The 26,109-nt window shown below is 41.5% G+C and overlaps 3 protein-coding genes across 3 annotated transcripts; 2 read left to right on the top strand and 1 right to left on the bottom strand.

Annotated features, from left to right (window-relative positions):
- Positions 1-1,393: 1,393 nt before the first annotated feature.
- Positions 1,394-15,745, bottom strand: haus3 (HAUS augmin-like complex, subunit 3). Its single transcript, XM_080051610.1, has 6 exons — positions 15,686-15,745; positions 13,532-14,569; positions 13,177-13,386; positions 10,964-11,196; positions 9,875-10,160; positions 1,394-1,937 (listed from the first exon to the last, which is right to left on the bottom strand). The coding sequence occupies exons 2-6, from the start codon at positions 14,546-14,548 to the stop codon at positions 1,710-1,712; spliced, it is 1,974 nt and encodes a 657-aa protein (XP_079907736.1). The 5' UTR covers positions 14,549-14,569; positions 15,686-15,745; the 3' UTR covers positions 1,394-1,709.
- Positions 15,746-15,898: 153 nt separating this feature from the next.
- LOC307269549 (prostaglandin reductase 1-like) lies at positions 15,899-19,938 on the top strand. Its single transcript, XM_080052529.1, has 9 exons — positions 15,899-15,954; positions 16,743-16,867; positions 17,043-17,088; positions 17,207-17,266; positions 17,606-17,773; positions 18,324-18,597; positions 18,708-18,813; positions 18,999-19,117; positions 19,213-19,938. The coding sequence occupies exons 2-9, from the start codon at positions 16,762-16,764 to the stop codon at positions 19,321-19,323; spliced, it is 990 nt and encodes a 329-aa protein (XP_079908655.1). The 5' UTR covers positions 15,899-15,954; positions 16,743-16,761; the 3' UTR covers positions 19,324-19,938.
- Positions 19,939-21,146: 1,208 nt separating this feature from the next.
- Positions 21,147-25,711, top strand: LOC307268859 (thioredoxin-like). Its single transcript, XM_080051637.1, has 5 exons — positions 21,147-21,279; positions 22,464-22,568; positions 23,042-23,107; positions 24,317-24,382; positions 25,170-25,711. Exons 1-5 carry the CDS (start codon positions 21,256-21,258, stop codon positions 25,233-25,235), a joined length of 327 nt encoding a protein of 108 aa, XP_079907763.1. The 5' UTR covers positions 21,147-21,255; the 3' UTR covers positions 25,236-25,711.
- Positions 25,712-26,109: the final 398 nt, after the last annotated feature.

The raw sequence follows: 26,109 nt of genomic DNA, 5'->3' as shown, positions 1-26,109 counted from the left end.
AGATTTATTGCATTATGTTCATTAAGGTTTAGAATATATTATTGTATGGATATATAATATGATGCATATATAACACTAACTACTGCCTGTTACAGAACAGTCCAACCCATAAATAATTACATCTTCTATTATTGAAAATCAAGTATGATGTCATTTTGTGCCAGTTTATACAGTATATACAATCACAATTTATTAAACTAGTGACTGCAATTACTGTGTCACTGTGAGGGTCAAAATGCTTCTGCACGGATCTGCTTAGGTAAGTAAAAACATTCTGATTGCAGGAGAAATAACATTAATAAAATGGATATCCTAACTTAACATAAGTGCATGTTTTTATACCCAAGCTTAGCGTCTATCTGTTCTGTCTTACCGGTCTGTGTCTCTGTCTGTCTCTCTACTCGCCTCCTGACTCATGCTCCAGTTGCTCTGGGACAACGGCTCCCTCTGGCTGCCAAACCTCTCCACTACACACAGCAACACAGGAGAAAAAGTGAGTTCTCTCAAAACAGCCGAGGAACTACTAAAATGTAATATTAAATAACATATAAAATGCCTAATTGAACTGCAAAAGTCTGACCTGTCAATTCTACAACATATCTCAAGTCTCAGCTTTTACTCTTGAAAAATGAAGTATGTGGCACATTATGTATTACACACAGAACTTAATGCTTTAGAAAATTAAAGCAAATTTGGGTTCTCTCAAGCAGTGCTGTAATCATTTATAGCCATGTTTTATCAGACAACTTTTGTTGGATTACGCCAACACCTAAGAAGTCTGAAATAACACTGTCACAGAGCAACACTTAATCAACCCCTATTAACAATATCCCAAATGTTACCTAGATACAAATCTGTTTTCCTACAAGTTTCGACAATTCCAATTAAGAAAAAAACTTTTGATTGAAAGGTCTGTTTTGTTATTATTTTTGTAATAATATACGCTTATGCTCGAGCCCTGACTGACTTTGACTGTGACTGTAGGAGGAGTTGTGGCTTCGTCTGGCTAGATGTCGACTCTGCGACCGAAGAGCAGCCATGATCTTCTGGGCCGACTGGGACAGAGGTCCTGAGTGGAACCTGCTGCTAGACTGATCCATCTCCGCCCTGTCAGACTGCCTGCTACTCTTTCTCTCTACCTGAAGATCTTATGACTCTTCAACTGTCAATGGCCTAAAAGGGCAAAGGGGAGAGTAACACACAAAGACAGATTTAAACTAGCATCTCAAAAACACATTGCATAAGATGCAAAAACCTTTTGATCAGGTCTTTAAAAAAAATCTTAAAAAAAAAATACTTTCACTTTCACAATCTTTTACTTTATTTATCAGTTGACTTAAGACAAAACAAAAACAAGGACATTTTTAGAACAATACAAAACAGAACAAGACATGTTTTAATATGTAAAATTTGCTTAAAATAAACACACTCAAATTACTCCCAATCATTGAAGAACCAAACTTGTTCCCAGGTTGAGCGTTGTCCAAAAGATGAGTGAACAAAGACTCAAGGGAATGATTTCCATCTCCTGCACAAACCAGATGAAGGTCCAGATTTTGAGTAGGGCTAGAGTGGAGGGCTTGCAAATTATACCTCCTCCACTGTAAGCAAAGTGTACTTGTTAGATCTCTTCAAACTATATAACACGGATCGACTCCCTTGGCACATGAACTGCTTGCTGAATTGAACTCATTCTTCCTGGCAGGTTTTTACTGCTGCCCTCTCTTCGCAGCCATTTTGCCCTCCAGATCTTCCACTACTTTCTGCAGTAGCCGTGAATCCAAGTGGAAGTAGATGTATAGTTCCCTCTCCCGCCTCAGGAGGGCATTGCGCTCCAGCTGAGAGCGCTTGCCTTTGACCTCGCCCATGATCTCTTGCATGACGTGCTGCAAACCCTGCAGCTGAGACTCCACTTCCACAAGCTTCACCGTCAGCTCCTGTACAGACAAAGGAAGAGGGATGAGATATTAACAAAGAAAGAAACAGCAACAGGCAGTGTTTAGACACATTTTAGAGACGTGGGGGTCAAAATGACATCATATTGTCACATATGTTGTTCTTGTAACGTAACAAATTAACTCATTTGAGTTTAAAGTTCATGTGCTGGTTTTACAAATCAGTTTAATATAATCTTTGGCATCTACATATTGCTTTTTTTTGTTCCGCTCAGTGGGAAACAGAAATATATCATATATAATAAAAAAGGAACTATCCTCACATTGAGAAGATATAATCAAAAACAAAAAATGTATTATCCAAATACTTACCAAATAATTAAAATGTGAATATATTCTCAAGCAAGCAGAAAAAGACAAGCAGACAAATATACAGACAAAACTGTTCCTAAAGTTACTACAACCTGCGTCATGCAATAAGATCCTCCTGAAAACCATTTTGTCATGCAGTGCTTTTATACCCTGTTACAGCCATTCCTTAAGTTAAATCAGCGTATTAATTGTTGACTGTTTATTTGGGGTAATTGAATTATTAGATGGCAGGGGGCGTGGTTTGGCCCACCTGTTAATTGCATGGTAGAATGGCAGCCGGTGAGTCCAGCCAAGTCACAACCTGGAGTAGAAGCTGTGGTTACACATAATTTTGACCACTCTGATTTCAATGTTTGTTTACCAGCAATTTAAGCTTTTCGTTTAGTCTAGCATTTATTTGTTATTTTGAAACCCTTTTTTGCAAATTTTTGGAAACCTTTTTGTTCGTAAATAAATACTTTTTGGATGGAAGAAATCAAAGTTTCTGAGTGCGTATATCAAACCACCACAGTTAATGCCCCGGAGGCATCATCGACTAGGATGCCGTGACATTAAGTCAAAATTATGTCGATTCTGGACTGACTGGAAACTGGATTTGGACACGTTTGCAGCGCTAAAGGACGCTCGGATGGAAATGTTTGCCAACTACCGTGAGTACGCAGCAGAACAATAGGTGGAGCCTGGCCAGGCCTTTCGTTGGAAGCGCTCACTGCGCACTGCTTTTACCAAAGTTTGTGTGAAAGTTAAGAAGTGGAAATGGAGAGCGATACTGATGAAGTTGCGGACCCTGAAAGGAAGTTGTTGCAAACAATTAAATCGCGCAGAGGAAGGCTCGGCGCAGCAACTAGAAAAAAGAATGAAGTGCTACATATGATGAAAACAAATGAAGACAAAGAAAATGTGAGTAAACATATGGACGCATTCAGTGAACTGTTAAAAGACTTTATGGATTTGCAAGTGGATGTTCAATCATTGCTAGAGGCTGATGAAAGACAGGCTGATCATACTTGTTGGTACGAGCCAAAGTTAATTGAGTTCAAAGAATTCCTGACAAGCGTTGGCTCATGGATGTGTGAAGATGATGGGGAAGGAGACAAAGTGGATGACATAAATGCTTTAAGTGGACGAGTTGATGTTGATGATAACGCTGATGTTAAAGAACAAGTTGATGATAATGATGGCGACGAACAAGCATACGGTGAGATTGGCCGTAGCGCATCACAAGTGTCGTCATGCGCCAGCGGCCCCAAGTCATTAACAACTGCCTACGTAGAAGCCGAGGCTGAGCGCGCTGCTCTTAGCGCAAAAGTCAAAGCGCTGGAACAAAAGCATATATTGGATATGGAGGAGGCAAAGATAAAGGCAAAGCAAGAAGCGCTTGCATTAGCAGCTGAACTGGCAGCCGCAGAAGCCAAAGCAAAAGTACTACGGCAAGCCGGAGCTGGCTCCGTCAGTTCGAGGGCAAGCAGCCGCACAAGTCGACATCGCTCTGCTTTACCTCAACTCCCCCCTGTTAAAATGCAGACTCCCCAACAGCATTCATTTAAATCTGAACCAATCACTGCCCAAATTGACAGCCATACTAATCAAGGAACAAGTAGCACAGAAAATGTTGTAGACGTACTGAAAAGGCAAAATTACATAACTGAAATATTAATACAACAGCAGAAAGCCTCCCTCCTGCCTGTTAGAGAAATTCCCAGCTTTGATGGTGACCCACTGCAATTCCATTCCTTCATTAGAGCCTTTGAGCAAGGCATAGAAAATAAAACAGACAATATGCAAGATAGACTCTATTACCTTGAGCAGTACACCGTGGGGCAGCCAAGACAAATTGTACGCAGCTGTCAGCATATGGATGTGGAAAGTGGATATAAGGAAGCAAGGAAGCAGCTTGAGTGGCACTTTGGAAATAAGATGAAGATCACAATGGCATTCATGAGCAAAGCTTTAAACTGGACAGCTATAAAAGCTGAAGATGGCCCTGCATTAAGAGCATATTCAATATTTCTCCGAAGCTGCTACAACACCTTGTCAGGAATTGACTATGTGGAGGAACTGGAAAATGCAGCAAATTTGAGGATAGTTGTGTCAAAGTTACCCTTTAAGCTGCGTGACAGCTGGAGAACAGTTGTTTGTGATGTTCAGGAAAGGCAATGCAGACGTCCAAAGTTTAAAGATCTCCTCCAATTCATTGAGAAGAAAACTCGTGCTCTACTGGATCCTATGTTTGGTGAGATAAATATGCCATTGGAAAATAGAGCCAAACTCAAGTTACCACAAAAGTCCAGCAGGGGGAGCAGTTTTGCCACCACTGTAACCCCTGTCTTAGAAAATGCAAAAAGCAAGATGGAAGTGGAGCATAAACAAATATCAAGAAGTGCCATTAAAAGACCCTGCTTGTTCTGTAACAAAGACCACTCAATGGAAGCATGTATGTTGTTTAAAGGCAAACACAACAAAGAAAAAGTGGAAATCATGAGGGCCATTGGATTGTGCTTTGGATGCTTGGAAAAAGGACACATGAGCAAGTATTGTAAACATCGTATGACATGTAAAACCTGCCACAAGACCCATCCAACCATTTTGCACATAGACAGTCAAAGAGAGCAACCAGCTAATATGCAATTCACAGAAGCATCCATGTCCAGTGCCTTGGTTTCTATGAACGCCGGTAGCCATACTGGGGCCGGCATAAAAGTAAGTGCACTCTCAATAGTCCCAGTTAAAGTGAAATTGGAAAAGGGAACAAAAACTGTGCAAACATATGCCTTTTTGGATGGAGGAAGCACAGCAACATTCTGCACAGAGGAGTTGATGCAACAGCTAAATGCTAATGGAAGGAAGCAGGACATATTGCTCAGGACAATGGGACAAGAGAAGCCAGTGTCTAGCTACAAAATTTCTGGATTGGAAGTTGCTGCTTTGCATGGAAATGGATACCTTAAACTGCCTGATGTCTACACACACACATCCATCCCAGTCACCCAAGAAAATATCCCCACAAATGAGGATATTAGAAAATGGCCTTACCTGGATGAAGTTGACTTGACACCCATTGATGCCAGCATTGGGCTGCTTATAGGTGTCAATGCCCCAAAGGCCATGGAGCCATGGAGAGTGATTAATAGTGAGGGTGTTGGGCCCTACGCTGTGAAGACTCGACTTGGGTGGGTTGTCAATGGCCCACTCAACAGGACTGGTGATGGAAATGCAGGTGCAGGTACAGTACAGGTTAATCGCATATCTGTTGAAGAGCTGTTGGTCCAGCAATATAATCAAGACTTTGTTGAGCAGCACTATGAGGGCAAAAAAGTGATGTCTATGGAAGACCAACAGTTTATGGACAAAGTGTCAAGCTCAGCTGTGGTGGAAAATGGCCACTACTGCTTAAAGCTCCCCTTTCGTAAGGATAATGTGAATCTTCCAAACAACAAAGCTGTAGCCCAGCAAAGAGCACAGCACCTGTTAAAGAAGTTCAAAAAAGATCTGAAGTTCTTTAATGAATACAAAGAGTTCATGAAGGATGTTATAGCAAAGGGATTTGCAGAAGTCATACCAAAAGACCAATTGGAACATAAAAGTGGAAAAGCTTGGTTTATTCCACATCACGGAGTCTACCACCCACGCAAAAAGACTTTGCGTGTGGTGTTCGATTGTGCATCAGTGTACGGTGGAACGTCTCTAAACAAAGAGCTGCTGCAAGGCCCCGACTTAACAAATTCACTTGTAGGTGTATTGCTTCGTTTCCGCCAGGGCCCCATAGCTATTATGACTGACATTGAGGGAATGTTCCACCAGGTGAGAGTGGCAAAAGAAGACACAAACTATTTGCGCTTTCTCTGGTGGCCTGATGGGGATGTCACACAAGAGCTGGTGGAGCACAGGATGACAGTGCACATATTTGGAGCTGTCTCTTCCCCAAGCTGTGCTACATTTGCCCTGTTGAAAACAGCTGACGACAACCAGAATGATTATGCAGCTGAGATTGTAAACACCATCCGGCAGAACTTTTATGTTGATGACTGCTTAAAAGCTGTAAATACTGTGGAGCAAGCGATATATCTCTATGAGAACCTCACACACCTGTGCGCCAAAGGGGGATTCCGGCTCAATAAATGGGTGAGCAACCATCGCTCCGTCCTGGCAGCCATCCCTGAAGATCAGAGAGCTAAAGGAGTTAAAACACTGGACCTGGACAAAGACCAGCTTCCTATGGAAAGGGCGCTTGGTGCTCAATGGAATGTGGAACAGGACACCTTTACGTTCAGTATAGAGGTAAAACCCCACTCAGTGACCAGGCGAGGTATCCTGTCCATAGTAAGCTCAATATATGACCCCCTTGGCTTCCTCGCTCCAGTTATTCTCCCAGCAAGACAAATCTTGCAGGGGTTGTGCAAAACAAAGCTGGGTTGGGATGACCAAATTCCCCAAGAAATGGCTCAAGTGTGGCAAAAGTGGCTCAGTAGCCTAACTTTACTGGATGCATTCAAGATCACCAGAAGCTTTGCACCCAACGACTTTGGAGAGATAACAACAGCACAGTTGCATCATTTCTGTGATGCCAGTGAAATGGGGTACGGCTCAGTATCTTACCTCCGGCTGATGAACACCAGGAGAGAGGTGAGCATTGCTTTTGTCATGGGAAAGGCTAGAGTAGCGCCACTTAAGCAAACAACCATACCCAGGCTGGAACTTGGAGCTGCAGTCTTAGCTGTACGCATCAACAAGATGCTAAAAACAGAGCTAGAAATCAACATGGAAGAGCCTGTTTTCTGGTCCGACAGCATGACAGTTCTCCAGTACATTGCCAGTAACACCAAAAGATTCAAAACGTATGTAGCAAATCGTGTTTCAATCATTCGAGAGCTGTCAAAAGTGACACAATGGCGGCACATAAGTTCCAAGCTAAACCCAGCAGATGCGGCATCACGTGGCTTGAAGGCTGATGTATTCCTCCAGTCTAAGTTGTGGATCAATGGCCCATGCTTCCTCCCCAAACCTCAATCACAATGGCCAGGAACCATGCAAATGGACAAATTACTTGACGACGACCCTGAGGTCAAAGGTGAGATTTCTGCCTGTGCCGTAGTGCTGAAAGACAGTGAATGTCCCACAAGTAAGCTGCTAAGCTACTTTTCCAAGTGGACAGACCTAATGAGAGCCGTAGCATGGATCCTGAAGATAAAAGAGCTACTTCTTCAGCTGCGAGGACAAAGAAGGAATTCAACCCAAGGTCAAGCTAAACAGGAACGCAAACTGAAGCAGCAAGCAAAAGCAAACATGCCCAGACTGTCAGTGAGTGATTTGGAGAAAGCGGAAAAAGCCATTGTCTGTTTCGTACAGAGGCAGTCTTATCCAGACGAAATTGAAGCCTTAGCTAAAGGCACTTTGAAGAAAGCTAGCCATCTGTACAAACTGGACCCTGTGCTGGTGGATGGAATCCTGAGAGTTGGTGGTAGGTTAAGCAGGTCTGCTCTCCCCGAAGAAGCAAAACATCCAATGATTCTTCCCAAAAACAGCCAAATCGCCACACTAATTCTGCGTCACATCCATCACAAAGTTGGTCATGGGGGCAGAAATCACATGCTGTCAACTCTCCGGCGCCGCTTCTGGATACCACATGCCAACTCTGCCGCCAGAACAGTCATTGGAGAATGTATGACCTGCAAAAGACAACGACAGCAACCTGGTGAGCAAAAAATGTCAGACCTTCCTGCGGACAGAATAATTGCGGATCTGCCTCCATTCACAGACGTTGGGATAGATTACTTCGGCCCAATGGAGGTGAAAAGAGGAAGAAGCACTGTGAAGAGGTATGGCGTCATATTCACCTGCTTAACTTCACGTGCAGTCCATCTAGAAGTGGCCCATACACTGGACACAGATTCGTGCATAAACGCCATCAGGAGATTTGTCTGCCGCAGAGGTCAAGTAAGAGAAATAAGGTCGGATAACGGAACCAACTTTGTCAGTTCTAACCGGGAGTTGAAGAGTGCTGTCAGAGACTTAAACCAAAACAAGATGCACCATTCTCTCTCACAGGATGGAATAAAGTGGATCTTTAACCCGCCGTATGGAGCTCATCATGGAGGAGTCTGGGAGCGGCTGATACAGCAGGTTAAAAGGGTGCTATGCACAGTGATGAGGCAGCAAGTGCTGGACGACGAGGCCCTACATACTGCATTGTGTGAAGTGGAGGCTGTCTTAAATGACCGTCCAATCACCCCATCTAGTGGTGACCTAAATGACCTGGAGGCCCTTACCCCAAACCACCTCTTGCAGCTCAAAGCAAAGCCACTTTTACCACCTGGCTTGTTTAGCAAAAATGATCAGTACACTCGCAGGCGTTGGAGGCAGGTCCAGTACATTGCTGACCTGTTCTGGAAGAGGTGGGTGAAAGAATACCTCCCACTAATGCAAGCACGTCAAAAATGGAACAGAGCAAAAAAAAGCTTTGCAGTTGGAGATCTTGTGCTTGTCATGGACGAATCAGCACCCAGAAATTCGTGGCCATTGGGGCGAATCATAGAAACCATGACCGACTCCAAGGGATTTGTTCGTCGTGTCCGGCTGAAGACTCAAACCACGGAGCTGGAACGACCCATCACCAAGCTGTGCCTTCTTTTGGAGGGGGCTGCAGCTTAAATATCGACACTTACACTGACGGATACACCCAAAGGTTCTTGCAGACACTACATTTTTCATAACGCACATATTCCTTTGCATTACACCTTATCCCCTTTTTGAATTTTGACCCTTGCATCCGAACTTTTCCCATTTTTTGACCTTTTGACACCCTTGCATACACCACCTTCCCTTTTTTGCCTTTTTGAAGAAAGAAGACCCTATTTTTGCCTTTTTTAATGGCTTATGAACTGATAAAGAGACACTTTAAAAAGACAAAGTTTAAAAAAAAAAGGAAAGAAAAAATGCATGATGTAACTGATGTCAGTAGATTTTGTTATGGCTGTATATTTTTCCCTTTTTGAATTTGTAATTAGTTGCTTGGCAATAATTAGGGGCCGGAATGTTACAGCCATTCCTTAAGTTAAATCAGCGTATTAATTGTTGACTGTTTATTTGGGGTAATTGAATTATTAGATGGCAGGGGGCGTGGTTTGGCCCACCTGTTAATTGCATGGTAGAATGGCAGCCGGTGAGTCCAGCCAAGTCACAACCTGGAGTAGAAGCTGTGGTTACACATAATTTTGACCACTCTGATTTCAATGTTTGTTTACCAGCAATTTAAGCTTTTCGTTTAGTCTAGCATTTATTTGTTATTTTGAAACCCTTTTTTGCAAATTTTTGGAAACCTTTTTGTTCGTAAATAAATACTTTTTGGATGGAAGAAATCAAAGTTTCTGAGTGCGTATATCAAACCACCACAGTTAATGCCCCGGAGGCATCATCGACTAGGATGCCGTGACACCCAACATGTGTCACTACACAACATTGTGAAAAAGTAAAAACATAATGTGCTACCAGCTTCCCTCACCAATAGTGACCAGAATTTTAAAAATCAACTGACTCACTTTAAGGATTGCCTCTGCAATATATTGGTGACCAAGATGACGGTGCATAAAACAAAAAGGAAAGACACCCACCTGTGCATTGGGACAGAGCAGCTCCTGGTCAGTGTTGGCCGTGGGACGTACCTGCGGCCCTAAGACCAGCTGCTGGAGCTGTGTGTACATTGTCCTGTGGAGCGCCTCACGGTCGCCATAGAGACGAGCCGCTGTGTAGTACTGCTCGCGGCTGGCGCCTGCTAGAGCACCGCGGGTCACCTGGAGGTTGGCTTTGAGGTCCCGGGCTGCCTGGTCCAATGCTTCATATGTCCGAAAAGGTTCTGATCGACCGTGCTCTGAATCATGGTCCAGGATCTGGAGCAGTCTGAGGACAGAATTGCATACAACACTGAGTTACATTTCAAAGTCTGATTGCCTGCATTTAAAGGAGGATTATTAGTGTGAACAAAGCAGCATACATAGCACCATAGTAGCAAGTTGGGTATAAAAACTGTTAACGAAACTTTGTTTCCTTATATATATTATAACATTTGAATGCTTTTTGCTGTGAACTTTGTTTGACCTCACAATATACAACTTGTTGTTTTCACAAGAGAAGTACTGTGAATGGCCTTGGAAAAAGGGAGTCAGACAGACTCCCAGCTTCTGTTCTCAGACATTGGATGAAGAATAACACCTGCTGATCATTGCTGGGAAACAGGATGCAAGTTTCTGGGAAAATCCTTATCAGTTTAATTAAAACTCATCCACGTCAGCAATGACCCTGGACACACGAACAAAATGTGTTCACATACACATTTTGTCAGACATATAAACTCTGCTATTTCAGTTCAGTTTTGTATTCAACCATGTACCAAACCAGATACATTGTTGTTTGACCCTTGTTTTGCTGTTTGCAAGTAAAAACCAACCTGCTTTGAAAATGCCTGACTGATCTCTTTATTAAAAACACTTGGGTTTTTTGATAAAAGAATTTCTTTAACAAAAACACTCTGGCCATTCTGTCTATTTACTTGTTCATAAGGATAAGAAGTATTTAAGGTATACTAGCATGAAATGGTAGAAAGTTTCTATCATACATGCTTCTAAAATAATGACATTGAGAAAAAAAAAAAAAAAAAAAAAGAAATCTGAAAAAGTTTTTAACAGCTTGCTACGTGTTCTTACCTGCTGAAGGCTACATCTTTGCAGCTGATGATAGGGTTGGGCCTGGGGTTGATAGCCAGGTCGGTGTGCGCCAGGGATTCGATTCTGAGCGTTACCGCTTCAACTTCTGTTACCATTCTGTTGTTAACGTCTTCCAGCTGCTTCAGACATGTCCTCCATCTCCTAAAGTCCATCTCCTGAGCTAGGTGCACCAGGTCAAAGGATGCCTTCTGGCGGAGCAGGTAGTCACGTACCTAAGAGGAAAGATTTACAATTTAATTTTACTTTGGCTGTTGGTAATTATTTCCATATTTTTTTTTTATTTTTTTTTTTTTTTTTTTTATTTATTATTATTCTTCCGGACAATTACACATAATACATCATTTTCTCATTGCATATTCATACATATTACTTTGTGTTATCGTCCGAAGGGAAGCAGGAGAAGCCAAAGGCTTATCGGGTCCCGCCCCCACTGCCATAAGATTCAGATACACAGATACACAGCTACTACAGTAAGAACATTTTTTTTTCTTTTTTTTTAAGAAGATTCATTCTAATACACAGATCATTTTAGGTCTCTATTTTCCTCTCTGCCTTGTGACAATGCAGATATGGCCTTGTCCATTTCTTCTCTAGTAGTCTAAACACATCTGCAACAGTATTCAAAACAGTCAGTGTGTCTGCTGACCTCGGCTACAGTCCCATAACATGCAGTGTATTTACAAATTCTTCAGTCAGAGAAACTCTTCCAATTTTGAATCGGTTGTTCTGAACACACAGCTGATAATTAACATTTATCTTTCATTTGAATTTCAATCGTCACACATTCCATTAGGTTATCAATAGCAGAGCACATTTTATTTACGATTTCAAACCTTATATTTTGACACAAACCAGTTTAAATCCCTTTAGTTCAAAGTCCATGCTTTTTGCCTTCTTTAATCCTCGTCCCTCCGGAATTGATCCAAATCCTCCTCCGTTTTGATTTGCACAATTTTGGCTTCTTCGGGTGTAGCTCCATTCATTTTGATGAAGATTCTTCCATCTCTCGTCCAAGTTTGTTGGACCTGTCCACATTTTTTTAACCCTCTCGCTTGGTAGGCCAGATAAGCCTTTCTCTTGGTTAAATTTTCACTCATTCCAATTTGTTCACCTTTAAGCTTCTTGCCTTGACTGAGCAGATTTATCTTATGCTTTCTACTCACAAATTTCAGAATGACAGCACGCTTTTTGGCGAATTTTCCCTTCGGGAGAAGAAAACAGGACTCCACGTTCTCTAGATCCAGATTAATGGCTTTGCTTCTCAGAAACATTGCCACTTGTTTTTCCACCGTTACATTCCCTGTATCGCCCTCTTCTTCTCCATTCCCGGCACCTGCATACGACCTTGGTTTAATATCCATTCCAGTTATTATCACATCTCTGTTTTTTGCTTGTTGTTCTTGATCATCAATTTTATCTCCAAGCTCTTTCAAGAGCTGATCTTTCTTCACATTGACGGCTTGAAGTTCCTTCAATTCGATCATCAGTGGCTTCAGACCAGCAGCAACTTTCTCTTTGATTTTTACATCAAAACGCCCAATCAATTCGTCAACAATCCCAGCCAGTTCAGCCTTCCGCAGTGCTCGCTCCGTCTCCCTCTCACTTTTTATTTCTCTCTTCAAATCTGCCAACATTCCTTTCTTCAAGTCTGCCAACTGTTTTTTCATTTCTTCCGCAAAAACTTTGTCTTCCTCCATTGCCTTATCAGTGGTTTTTCCTTTTTTGGACATCTCCAGAGATTTTCAGAGATTTTTAATGCTGTGAATCTGAGTTCTCCGCTGCTCTCAAAAAATAGCTCTTCACCCTCAGCAAGCCGGAAGTGAACTTTATATATTGTCTTACAAATAGAATTAGGTAATGGTTCATGTCTTAACCGCAATTCTGTACAGTACTACATAATATGACTTATGATCAAACTCAGGGATAAAAACCATGACTTCTATCTGTGATTAAAATCTTTATGTATTTTTTAACATCTATTCAGTTAGCATCTCACTCTTAAAATGGGACAAAAGTACAACATTCTTATCTTTTTAGGCAGGATGTACCACATTTAAATGTTTTAAATCAAGACATTTGATTTCTCATTAGCTCACAGTTGATTGACAGCTAACCTTGACCTCTTTCCTGCCTGCAAAATACACGTTTTTGGAGAAAAACTCTGGGTGACATGGGTGATTTGACCAACTCACCTGATCCTGTCTGGAGGTGTAGTAGTCTTGCCTGGCCAGTTGCAGAGCCAGGTCTCCCCTCACTACGGGCACATTGAGCAGCCGGGCTGACTCCCTTAGAGCAGCAGGTAGCGGTCCATGGAGCAAAGCCTCCAGCTCAGCCTCCACCGCCTGCAGCTCCTTCCTGGACACAACCTCGCGGACATGCAGCGAGGAGGAGGTGGAAATGCTCTGGTAGAAAGAGAGACATGGAGGAGAGCTTAAGTGAAGAAGCCAGAAAAAGTAGAAACTGGACAGGGTTAGATCAAAGACGTTTTTGCAATGCTACTGAGAACTTCTCCATGGTATTCTTATGGACTGTATATATCTGCTTTACCTTGGTGTTCTCGGACAGCCAGTCCAGTCCAGCCTTGACACTTTTCTCCTCTGCGGCGGCCTGCATCAGTTGGTGCTGGGCGACGATGTGAGCCCACTGCAGCCGGGCCATCTCCGTCCTCCTGCGCTCCACCACCCGCTCCTCCCTATCCCGCCCCCCACCCTCCTTCTCACTCTCACTCTCCTCCTTCTCATTCTCTCCATCTTCACAGAAACTGAGGTCGAGCACCTGGAAGCGCTCGGAGCAGGAAGTTTCCACGATGTCGGAGATTCCCTTGAAGAAATTCTTCTGAGTGAGGGCAGACAGTGTTTTGGTGTTGAGCTCCTCCTGATGCAGGTAGGGATCCAAGGGAAGCTGAGAGAGGACACTGGGGCTTTTGGAGATTGAAGGATCTGTTGGTTCTTCTTTTCCGTTTTGTTCGGCTCCCGGCTTAACTGAGAGATATGAAGAAAGCTTGCTCACCTCGGCTGTTAGGTTTTGCAATAAAGTGTTGGTGTCAGCATTTTCAGCTCCGATGGAAGCACTAGCCTCCTTTAGCTTACACGCAGCGCTCTCCAGCTCTGTACTTAGTCTTAGGTCTACATCGGCACGGGAGGTGGCTACGACCTGCAACCTGTCATAGCGCCGTTGTTTCAGCTCTTTCTCTTTACGCAGCGCTTGGAGCTCCGCCTCCAAGTCCTCTATGGCCACGTCCCCTTCTGCTGCAAACACAGCTGAGGAACTTGAAGACGAGATGTTTGCACTGCTCCCGTCTGAAGGTCCGATAGTTTTAAGGACCTCGCCCAGCGCAGCTTCATCCAGAAGTGGTTTGTTGGACTTCCGTAGGTCCTGAAAAGCACGTGCCTCCTCCGTGGTGAGAACATTGCTGCGGTTGAGGCTTCGACAGACAAAGCGCAAGAAGTGAAGGTTCTCCGGGGCGCAGTCAAACAGCCAGTCGAACTCGGAGGGCTTCAGTGACGACGCACCGGGATAACCTAGACGGCCCAGGGCCTCCACAAACTGCCCACCGTCTAACATGGTAGTTCTCTGGCTGCCCCCCTTGTTTTTTTTTGTTACAGAGCAGCACAATGTGGATTGTTGAGAAAAAGGTGAACATCAACACAAAGACAGTCATACAGTGTATATTACAAAGAATATAAATTATCTTTAAAAGGTGGATTCAGTGATTCTGGAGAACGGTTGTTCTCAAAATCCCTTTTTGTCAACACTGTGTTTGCGCTATCAGTTACATAAAGCCGAGTCAGATATCACTTTTCTTTTGTTGGTCTGTTACAGGAAATACACGTGTTGATAACGCCCTATTGCACTCACTATATAAAAGACCGCAACCACTTGCTCACACAAACATCTTGGGACAGTAATGGGTTTTACTGTTAAACATTTAAACCACAACTTGCACAAAATTGAAGCGTTGCAGTTAAAAGGTAATGATACAGCAGTTACTATCTTCTATAAAGCATTTAGTTTAGTTTATTTTGTAGACACTGTTTCAAAGTCAAACTGTTTAATGGTGATTTATTGGGATATATTGGGATGTATATGTAATAGATGGTTCACTCCATAAATTAGGGAAGACTAAATATGAGGGGGGAAAACAGTATGAATCAATACAATTCAACAGCTTTGACGCTATGAGTACTTTCCAGTTGTAGCAGATCGGGACACACCTACTTAAGAAAAAACTATTGAGTAATATATTTCCTTTTAAGTCTTTAAGCAGTGATTGGTATGATGGATAAACAGGGTGAGGCTAAATGGTGAGCTTCCATGGGAATGCTCATTGATCACAAGCGGTTAACGCAGGCAGCTAACGTGATGATGATAACATTAGCAAAACCCCAACCTCTTACTTCTGTGTATTAATAATATAACTGGCATATAAATATATGTTTTAAGCTATGGTTTCAAGTCCACCTTAAAAGGCAAAGTCCAACTAGCTTAGTTAACTTGAATCTTTATCACATAACGTAACAGTAACATTAGCTACAGACGCATTGAATATGTATAATGTTAAACGTATACACCGCAGTCGACAGTTAAGGAAAACTACCAACACTCTTGTCAGTTCTGTCAAAGGCGGTGGTCTGTCCTGTTATGTCTTACTGACAAACAAAAGTCAAATTCATTGAAAAAAATTGTCACTCCAGTACTTACAATTTAATTCAAATAAATCTGTTGTGTTAGCATCCCGAGCTACTCATCCACTCGCTCGCGCCAAACATCCAAACTGACTGCACGTACGCACGCAGGGACAACGTAACGTTCTGCGTCATAGGTCGGAGGCTGCGCTAAAATTTCCAACCAATCACATTCAGCGCTTGACGCTTGACTCCCGCCTTCGTCCTTGTTGTCTCCCCCCACGCTGCCAGTTCCTTTCTGTATTCACTTCTTCATCTACCTTTTCTTGAGGAGAACCAGAACTGGTGAGTTTAATGGACACATCTGATAGTGCTGTATTCGTACTAAAACCATCTTAGACGACTTAGATTACCTGCTATATTAGGAAAGTTATTTTTAGTTAATATAAGGCAGCCTGGCAGACAGTCTTCAACAAGAGTGCACTGCTCTGGTTTATGAGCTTGTAATTTTATGCTGTTTGCTTTTTCGACACGGTTACTTGTGTTATCTCAGGTAATTATATTTACATGATCACATTTGACCTATGAACTAACTACCGTCTTCTTTCACCGGTATTAACAATAGCACCATTGTGTTTTTGCAGAAAGCAAAAGTTGACTCATTGATGTGGTTGAGTTATGAAATGTCTTTACTGGTTTCTTCCTGATTATATGCTGTAAATGTGTTTATGTGTGTGAGCAGGCATGTTCCTTTAAGGTGGCATGCATTATTCTTTATTTACTGTTTTGTATAGAAGATTTAGAGTATACTGTGAAACTATACACACTCAATTATTATATCTTAAAACCAAATCTAATCTAAAACTGCAATCTGAGCTGGACCTATCAATTTAGGATTTTGATAGCTTATTTCACAGGCCTATAATTAGTTATAATGCCTTTTATTACAGTCAATATTATAGTAGGCTTTCCTGAATAGGTAATTATAGCGTTCACATGAATTCACTTAGGTGAGTAGTGAGTACACCTAACATGTGTTGTGTTTTGCACAGCCTCGGGCATGCCATAACCATACCATTTGTTATGGTAATGTAACGTATAAATATATATATGTACTGCTCTTTGGTTCACAGTTGCCCCAAATAAAGAATCATGGTCCAAGCTAAGACGTGGATCCTGACCAAGCACTTTGAAGGCTTCCCGAAGGACAGTAACTTTGAGCTCAAGGTGGAGGAGCTCCCTGAGCCCAAAGATGGAGGTAAAGATGTCTCTATATTCTCTCTATGTAAACTTGAAGTGGATTAAACACTATTTGTCTCAAAACAATAAACGCCAACGTCGGTACTTGACTTATTCAGAAGCAGAAGAGGAAAACATTTGTAGTTTAAGTGTGCTCTTAATTATTGTTTCACTGATGTCTGTTTTTGATTCAGAGGTGCTTTTGGAAGCAGTGTTTCTCAGTGTTGACCCATACATGAGGTTAGTAGGGTGAAAAAAAAATTCTAAATATATTTTGTAGTGTTACAAGAGAGGCTTCACAATACTAATTCAAGACCAGGAATGCACATAAAATGTAATGCACTGTTTGTCCCTCCAGGCCGTTCAGTAGAGCTCGCATGCAAGAAGGGGACGTGATGATTGGAACTCAAGTGGCCAAGTAAGAAACAAATACGCACACATACACACACACACACATAGGAATGTCTTTTATCTGGCATGATATAGAGTGCAAACAGGGCCAATCTTGCACCTGCTATTAATTACCACAGCCTTCAAACAGATGTTCTTGGCTGACAGTTCAGAGGCTCAGTCTGCTTCAGTGTTTTTTTTGTATATAAACATGCAGAATAAATTACTCAAAGTAATTTGCTTTCAACTCACATGCAATGTATTATTCTTAACTTTGTTGTAAACCAATGTGCATAAATGCCAAACTCTGTATGGGTGTTTCTTCTTATTTTTGTTGTTGTTATTTAGATTTTTTCTTCTTTTATAGAGTGATTCAAAGTAAGAACCCAGCATTTCCCGTGGGAAGCCATGTTGTCTCTCGTTCCGGCTGGAGAACCCACACGGTCAGTGACGTGAAAGAACTCATTCCCATCATGTCTGACTGGCCCCAAGACGTCTCCCTGTCCTTGGCTCTGGGCACCATCGGCATGCCAGGGTGAGACACGTGTTAGGTTGAATGCATGGTTAGAGGCTTAAAGAAGTATAGGGAAAAATAATATGAATCATCAGGACAAATGCTGATGTGCTTTGTATTTACCTAGTAAATGTTAGGGTAGTTTCAACACATAACAACTCAAGGAGATATGGCAGGTCAGCTATAAGTGTTTAAAGCTGTGGAGTATACTTGGGCTACTCCCATGTGTGAACTATTCCACAATACAAAAAGAATACTTAACCTTTCCTTAGCAAATGTTTGATAAGACAGCTTATCTGGAAAAAGTATTTTCATTTCCTTGTTTTAGTGAGAGTTGTTTCTCAGCTACAGAACAGCTTGGTTTTGTCTTTCTTTGAGATAATAAACAGGTTGGACTCCAGATGTTCCTGCAGTGGAGTTGAAGTCACTGTTTTATAAACACTGATAACTTTGGCTATGGAAGCAATTACAAAGAGTTTACTCCACGGTGGTCGCATTGGCTCTTCCGTGCTACATGGTACTTTTTCAGATTTCTGTAGTAGAATTATTTCTCTTTTCTGGTCTTCCCCAGATTGACTGCTCTGTTGGGTATAGAAGAGGTCTTGGGGCTCCAAAAGGGTGAGACCTTGCTGGTGAATGCTGCGGCCGGGGCAGTGGGCTCCGTGGTGGGCCAGATCGCCAAGATCAAGGGCTGTAAGGTGGTGGGGTCCGCAGGCTCCGACGCAAAGGTGGCTTTCCTCAAAGAGCTGGGCTTTGACGAGGCCTTCAACTACAAGACCGTGGGTTCCCTGGAGGAAGCACTGAAGAAGGCTTCTCCAGAGGGTTATGACTGCTTCTTTGAAAATGTAAGCAATGCATTATCTAAGATGTTGATGTGTCCTGTGTGGTTAGTTACAACTTCACCTATATGTTTCACATTTTTTCCAAGGTTTAACTCACACTCTTTGATTTTTAGGTGGGAGGCCCTTTTTCAAGTGTTGCCATACCACAGATGAAGAACTTAGGGAGAATAGCCGTGTGTGGAGCTATTTCCACATACAATGACACCACGCCACAAACAGGTTTGTTCTCCCCTTATTTCATTTTCGACAATTATTCTGCTCTAACTTAATGCCTAATTTGAATAAACAAGTTATTCAAGTATTTTTCACTAGAGGGCGACATTGTGTTACTGAAACTACCTTTGGCGATTCCCTGCACTTGCTCTAAAAGCTGTTTTCTTTTCTACAACCTTCACCTTCCATAGGCCCATACCCTCACCTCACCATGATCTTCAAGCAGATTAAGATGGAGGGCTTCATGGTTGGAAGGTGGGCGGACAAGCACCCTGAGTCCTCCAAGAGGCTGTTGGGATGGCTGAAAGAGGTAAGTCACTAAAAAACAAATCTCTTGATAGGATTGCCTGTGTTTTATGCTACAGTCTAATTTTTGTGTTTTTTTTATTTATTATTAATCTGCAGGGCAAACTGAAGGTTCGGGAGCACTTCACAAAGGGCTTTGAAAAGATGCCAGCTGCTTTTATGGGGATGCTGCAGGGAGAAAACATCGGCAAGGCAACCGTGGTAGTCTGACGTGGACCATGGGTTCAACAGAGAAGAATCAGTATCATTAATAACCGACGCATTATCACAGAGTTCATACATGAAGGACCCTTAAACCTAACCGGCCATATTAGCATGATGTAATGTAACATAATGTGGCTCATTAGAGCGTCTTTGTAATCACAATGCAATGAAAACGAGCAGCAATACGGCAACATCACCCCAAAAATCAATTGATAAATTATTTTTTCCTGCTACAGTTGTTGGATTTTCATTCATTTTTAAAATGAGTTTACATAATAAAGACCCCAAAATATAACAAAATCCAGATTGGAGACACACATCTGAACATCTTCATATTCATATTAACTTACTGGAACACTTTTGATCAATTTACAATTTTCCCCATATTTAAGTTTACACTACACATTCTGTGGAAAATCAGCAAGCTATGGGAAGACCGTTTCAGTAAGAAAAAATAAACTGTACAAGGACGAAACAAAATTCTGCTGCACCTGGAGGAGTTGCGTAGATGCTGCTCTTACATTCATACATCATTTACTGTAACATAGTTAACCATGATGTGCTTTGTATTTAGTGAGAACTTTTGTATAGGAAAAAAATAAATTTTAAGAGCTGTCCTGACATGGTATGTTTCACTTGTGTGTTGGGCTTCTTATGGCATACTGAGTATCAATACAGAAACAAATCTGACATTAATTTATATGTCCTGCACTGAGGAGAACAGAGGAAAACAAGATTGAAGGTATGATCCTTTCAATCCCAAAACGAGTGCAGTCTGGATAATAAAGCAGGCAACAAAAGCCTCCTGCTGCCAAGTGCAGCTTTTTGTTTGATCAGGAAATGGACTGTATTTTTAGAAGCTAATTTGAATTTCAGAAGGTTGGGTTGGTGATGAAAGCCTCAGCTCCTTCCTTGTTTACATAGGATGCTGGTAGTAGGCCAGTTTTTCCACCCATGAGAGGTTTTACAACGGTGGTGTAGAAATGTGGAATTGATATATATATTGCCTTTGTATAGCTTACACTGCCAGTTTAACAAAGATGAATGTGCAGTTTGGAAGGCTGAAAAAAAAGATTACAGGTGATGACGAAATGACGGCAAGTCACGTACGGGACGTTTAATAGCTGCATTACTCTAATAGCGGTACTTTGTATTACTGCACTGGAATCGAGCTGCGCCGTGTCAGTCGTTTACGGTAAACCAAGAATGTGTCAAGTCATTGTGACTTGAATATACACATCTTTTCTCTGAAATTACTTTTGTGTGATGTTATAAAAATACTGAAGAGATAGATAAGGCAGTAAAATACAAAATTATCATGTAACTTAATGTCATGGCCCATGGGGTCGGTTTTAGCCTATGTATCTGCTCTGTTTCAATAGTTAACCCGAAAGACCGAAACTATTTCCAACAAAAAATAGTAAAATCCCTGAATAAATTGATCCAGAGACAACATCTTATATAGGCCTACTACTCTATTAATGTATCATCTAGTTGAGCAAGTTGATAAACGAAATGGAAAACACCGAACAGCGTCAAACCCTCAATAAACAAACCCAAAAACGGAAAAGAAAAATATTACGTCACTGATAATTTTCAAAATAAAGGTTTATATGTCTAAATGCTTTCGACGCAAAAGAAGAAAAACAAATTAAAGTTAGCTGTGTAAATATGTACAGAAGGAAATTGCAGTTGAATCGCATTTCATATGGGCACGACTACATATGCACTCGTCGCTCCAACGATGTACAACACACAATGATGTACTTTTACTTTTTAAGGCAGAGTACATTAGCTTCCGCCTGGCTCGGGCTACTGTTGACGAGCTTGATGCATTGGTTATATAAAGGCGCGTGTCTGCTGATGGAAGAGGGCTTCCCCAAACAATCTTAACCGTTATCTTGTCCACTCCGAAGCAGTTATACTCAAACTGTCATCATGGTGAAGGAAGTGAAATCTCTGGTAAGTTGGTCTGTTTCTGCATTTGCTGCTTTAACCGTTGGATTTTAATTCTTTAATTTTTTTCTCGAACGTTCGGTGGCGTGTGGGGCTTCCAACAGTCAGCCTCGCCACGCGCCCGTTCCCCCCTCCTCTCGTGACAGTCTGCATAAAAGAGGATATATCTGGGATGTTCAGTCGACGGAGACAAGCGTTTTTTTGTTGTTGCAAGTTAACTAAACGAACATAACAGAAATGTCCAGAGTATAACGGTAGGCCTTGCTTCATGGTAATGGACTGGATGATTCATGGCTCAAAACGTTAGCCGCCACCATGTGTGTGGACTTTGGCCATCTTGTAGACGACTGGCGGGCACAATAATGATTGTTTGGTCGCAATGAATGGACCGGGTGCTTCAAGTGGCTCGTCGTAGCTCTCGTAAACGCTGTTCTATAACGTTGGATAGTGAGGTGTTAATTCAATTAAGTTTCCCAATCGAAATCTGTCTCCCCCACTAATACCGGGGCGCGCTTTCATTAGTACAATCTCGCCCCCGAGATGCTGCGTTCTTACCACTGACGTAATACGGAGAACATGAAGGCTAAAAAAAAAACTTTTAAGCGAGTTATATCTATTTAGTTTTATTGTATCCGGCTATCCTTCCCTCAAGGGAGCCAGTGCATCTTCAAGACGTAAGGATATCTTTGCCAAAATGTCACTGGAAAAGTGACAGCCCTGTGGAGTTGGTTGGGAGAGCGAGGAAGCTAATCCAAGGGGTCTGAAAACGCCATGGCAGCTGTGCTTTTTTGAACACGTCTCGCACAGTCTGTTGATCCACAGCCAGTTGTGGTTTTGACCCCAGTCTGAGTCAGACCCACTGGTTGACTAAAAGTCTCAAACGTTCACCTCCTTCCCTCGTCATCCTCTCAATTCAATTGTAGAAAACAGTATTGCCAAAGCATTATAATTATTACAAACTAATAGTTATTTTTTTAATTATCAAAGCTGTAAATTTTGCACAGCAAACTATATTTTGATGACCTGACTGCAGACGATAATCCTAACAGTCAGCAACAAGTCAAAACAAATCTCCTCTTTATGTTACTTTCCAAAAAGAAGCCGCAATAACCAGGTTCAGTTAAGGGATTCTCGTCATATACAAAGCAGCGAGAAGTGACTGATGTCATTTATGTTTTGATTTGCTGTAGGAGGAGTTCAGGACCATCCTCAAGGAAGCTGGAGACAAGCTGGTGGTGGTGGACTTCACAGCCACGTGGTGCGGCCCATGTAAACAGATCAGCCCCCATTTTGAAGTAAGTGGATGATATTGGCACTCATGTCTTGTACATTAAAGTGGGGTTATTTTGAGCCACCAAAATGGTTTTGGAGACATTGTTACTCACATCCATAAGTCATTTAATATGAGGTTTTTGATATTTAGATATGCAGTAGTTGCAGCCAGTTTGGAAAATAAATATTTCTAGTCTGGAGCTGATTCCCAATGTGTTGCTCAAGTAGCCTACAGCAGTATCTCTATGGAGAGCCAGATTGCTGCTCCCTCGATTTATTGTCAAGGTCTTCCAACCTCCAGTAGGAAATGGCCGCTTAACTGGAAAATGTAATGTCTGTGTATAACTTAAATGAATAACAGAACAAAGACATATTTGTAGGCAATACATTTTAGTCTGAATAAGGAACTAGAAATGCATCGATGTATTCTCTTCTCGCAATCACCTGGCAAATGACGCAGAGTATTTCAATGCTCATCGGTGCCCTTCTCTTTCAGGCTCATTCGCTAAAGCCTGAGAACAAGAATGTGGTGTTCCTGAAGGTGGACGTGGATGAAGCTGAGGTAAGTTTTTCTTTTAAATTCTATTAAGTCTAAAGGTACGAACACACTGACGCACCACAAGATTACATACAAAGTCAATGTACAAGCGCATCGACGGGCGATTTGGCGTTTCGTGCAGAAGTTGGAAATATTGAACTTTTCACCAGTCGACCAAGCCCCAACCACAGCAAGTTCCTAGCAGCATCCAATGCGGAAGTGACAAAAAATTAAGTTCACCGAGTGGCCACTAAGAGGTGGTACCAAAACAGAGCAATTTCTCATTGACTCCCATGTTAAATAGTAGTGATGGCCAGATGAAGCTTTTTGAAGCCTTAAAGCCAAATGGTTCACAAAATGGTTCATTTCTCGAGGCTTCATTTGAACCGATTTGAACACAATTACAACCCCCCCTGCTGGTCAAACAGTGTTAAATAGCCAGATAATTCTATCAATTTGTAATACACTCAATACTGTCCTGCAACAGTGCAGCCATGGGAATGACTGACAAGTAAATAAATCAAGACACCTTAATAAATGCATTTCATGTATTGTTCATGTATTCATTCATATACATACAACTTATATTTTGTTTGATGTATACTATGGGTATGAAACATGATAAAACATATACATCTAATAAATCTATCAATAAATATTTTTTGTCAAACTTTGAATTACTCATAATGACAGGAATACTTATTTTCAAACTGTCGCAGTGTTATAAAAAGGTAAGGGGCAGTGAATGTGCTTGTGCAACTTAAGGATTTGATTTGATTTTTATTGAGAACATTTGTTCAGACAATTTCCCCTTTTGGAAACAACTTCTCCTGCTTTGGAGAACACTCTTTCACATGGTACAGCGGAGGCAGGGGTGCACAATAAAGTCACAGCAAGTTGATACAACATCCACATCACTCCCAAACCAATAAATCGCCAACACTAACCCGCAAAGTGCGAGTGCATCCACAATACCCGAAGCACTTCTTGAACAAACGAGGCTTCGAACGTCATCAGTCACGTGATTCGCCCTAAACGATACAAGCATCGATACGCGCTTCACCAAAAACTTCCGGGATTACTCGACACACGCTCCGAAGCCTCGGCACATAACGACCCATCACTATTAAATAGGCCGTTTTCACAGCAGTTTGACACATGTATTGGTCTGTTTTGTGTGTGTGTTTTTTAAAATTGCATCCATCTTATCGTTTTTCCCTTTGCTCTTTCCAGGAGGTCAGCGCAGACTGCAAGATAAGCTGCATGCCCACATTCCACTTTTACAAGAATGGAGCGAAAGTAAGCATTGGTGTGAAAATGTGACGTGTTGTGCATATTATCTACACATCCAGCAGTTGAAATACTCTAGTACTTCTTCACCAAGCCAGTCGCTAACAAAGTCCTCCTGCTGTTGGTCAGTTTATCAGAGCGTTTTCTTTTGAAATCAAGAACATGTCGTACGGAAAGACTGATTTATGAGAGTTTGTGCCGTTTACCAATTTTACTGTAAATTTCCTCTCGCATACTAAGGAGCTACACAAATTTTCCCGGTATTGTGGATCTTTACACGGGGGATAGGAAGATGGCTTAAGAATTGTATTGACTTAATCCGGAGTTCAAATATGGAAACTAAATTAAACTAAATCAAGTAATAAGTCATGGACTGCTTTGCTTCAGAACAATGTTTGTCATGTCAAAGTATTTAGTCTTTATATCTGATACTTATCATTTTGTTTGCTAATTTACAAGAGCGGGACATAAATGCTTACTTTTTGAAAATATTTATGTGAAAGAAACGTGCCCACCGATTGCGTGAAACCAATGGTAGTATATGGCAAGGGCCCTTGATTTATGATCAAATCTTGCATACACAACTTCATGAACAGATGGCCTTCGTCAGGCTGAAAGGGATGATATTACAACAACCTGTTAAAGATACTTTGATAAATCTGACAGAAATAAAACTACTTAAAAGGTTCTGTAGAGCTGAGAGGAACAGTCTGGTTCACAGCCATTTGATACAAAGCGTATGTATGAACTGTTTCATTTTGAGGTTTATAATATTCTGTCTTGTTCTGTCTTTCAGATTGACGAGTTCGCTGGCGCCAACATAGCAACACTGGAGGAAAAACTGAAGGCACACAGAACATAAAAACCCCAGTAGCTACTGTCGCCCCTCTGTACATGCCTAATAAGGAATTCCAGTTTCATTATATGTTCGCTGACCATCTATTCCACACGGCAATAATATATTCCACTCATCATGTCTTGGTGACGTACTGTAGTTATGTCGGTGTATGTTTAGGCTGAAATTTGATTAATTATTTTTTTAAATATGAAATTGGCTTCAAATGAAATTTCAATTTGTTTCGAACAAGGTGGATTAAATAAATGATAAAATAAACGTCTTGGTTCTATTTCACACAAACCTCTTCCTATAATGGCAAATAAATTATCAAGAGGCTTTAATTGGTATTTTATGCATTAATAAAAATGTGAGAATAGTTTACGCATATACAGTAGAAGTATTCAATCATCACACGTACAAGTTGGGTTGATATCTTTTTCATAGTCCTAAATATGATTAAAGATACCATGAGGCATTAAATCAGACTGTTACTGAACATTTTCATTTGTGCTCTGCATTCAAGTTTTTTTTTTTTTAGTGTAAAGGTGGCTACCTATCGCCTATCAGTTATCAATATTTAAGATAAAACAATTCAGCAACACATTTTAGTTTGAATGGGATATGTAGTTTAGCATCAATTTAAGATTACCCATGAACTGCTGGGATATGTAGGCTACATAATCAACAGTAACAGAAGGGTTGAAGTAAATGCTCATCCAATCCATTTAAGTTTCACTTTTATTCCAGCATGTACTGACCAGCTTCATTATAGTTTTATGATTGTATTTGTTATTAGATAAACTCTGTAACTGGAGATGACGCCCAGCCCCAGGGCATTGTGTGAACACCTGGATAATGTGCAGTGTCTTGGTTTCTCTAACAGTCCTCTAAACCAGGA

This window comes from Ammodytes marinus (genome assembly GCF_949987685.1).
Source record: "Ammodytes marinus genome assembly, chromosome: 23".
Taxonomy (NCBI): domain Eukaryota; kingdom Metazoa; phylum Chordata; class Actinopteri; order Uranoscopiformes; family Ammodytidae; genus Ammodytes; species Ammodytes marinus.
The sequence above is the reverse complement of the archived record's forward strand: the minus strand, read 5'-3'. Positions and strand labels throughout refer to the sequence as shown.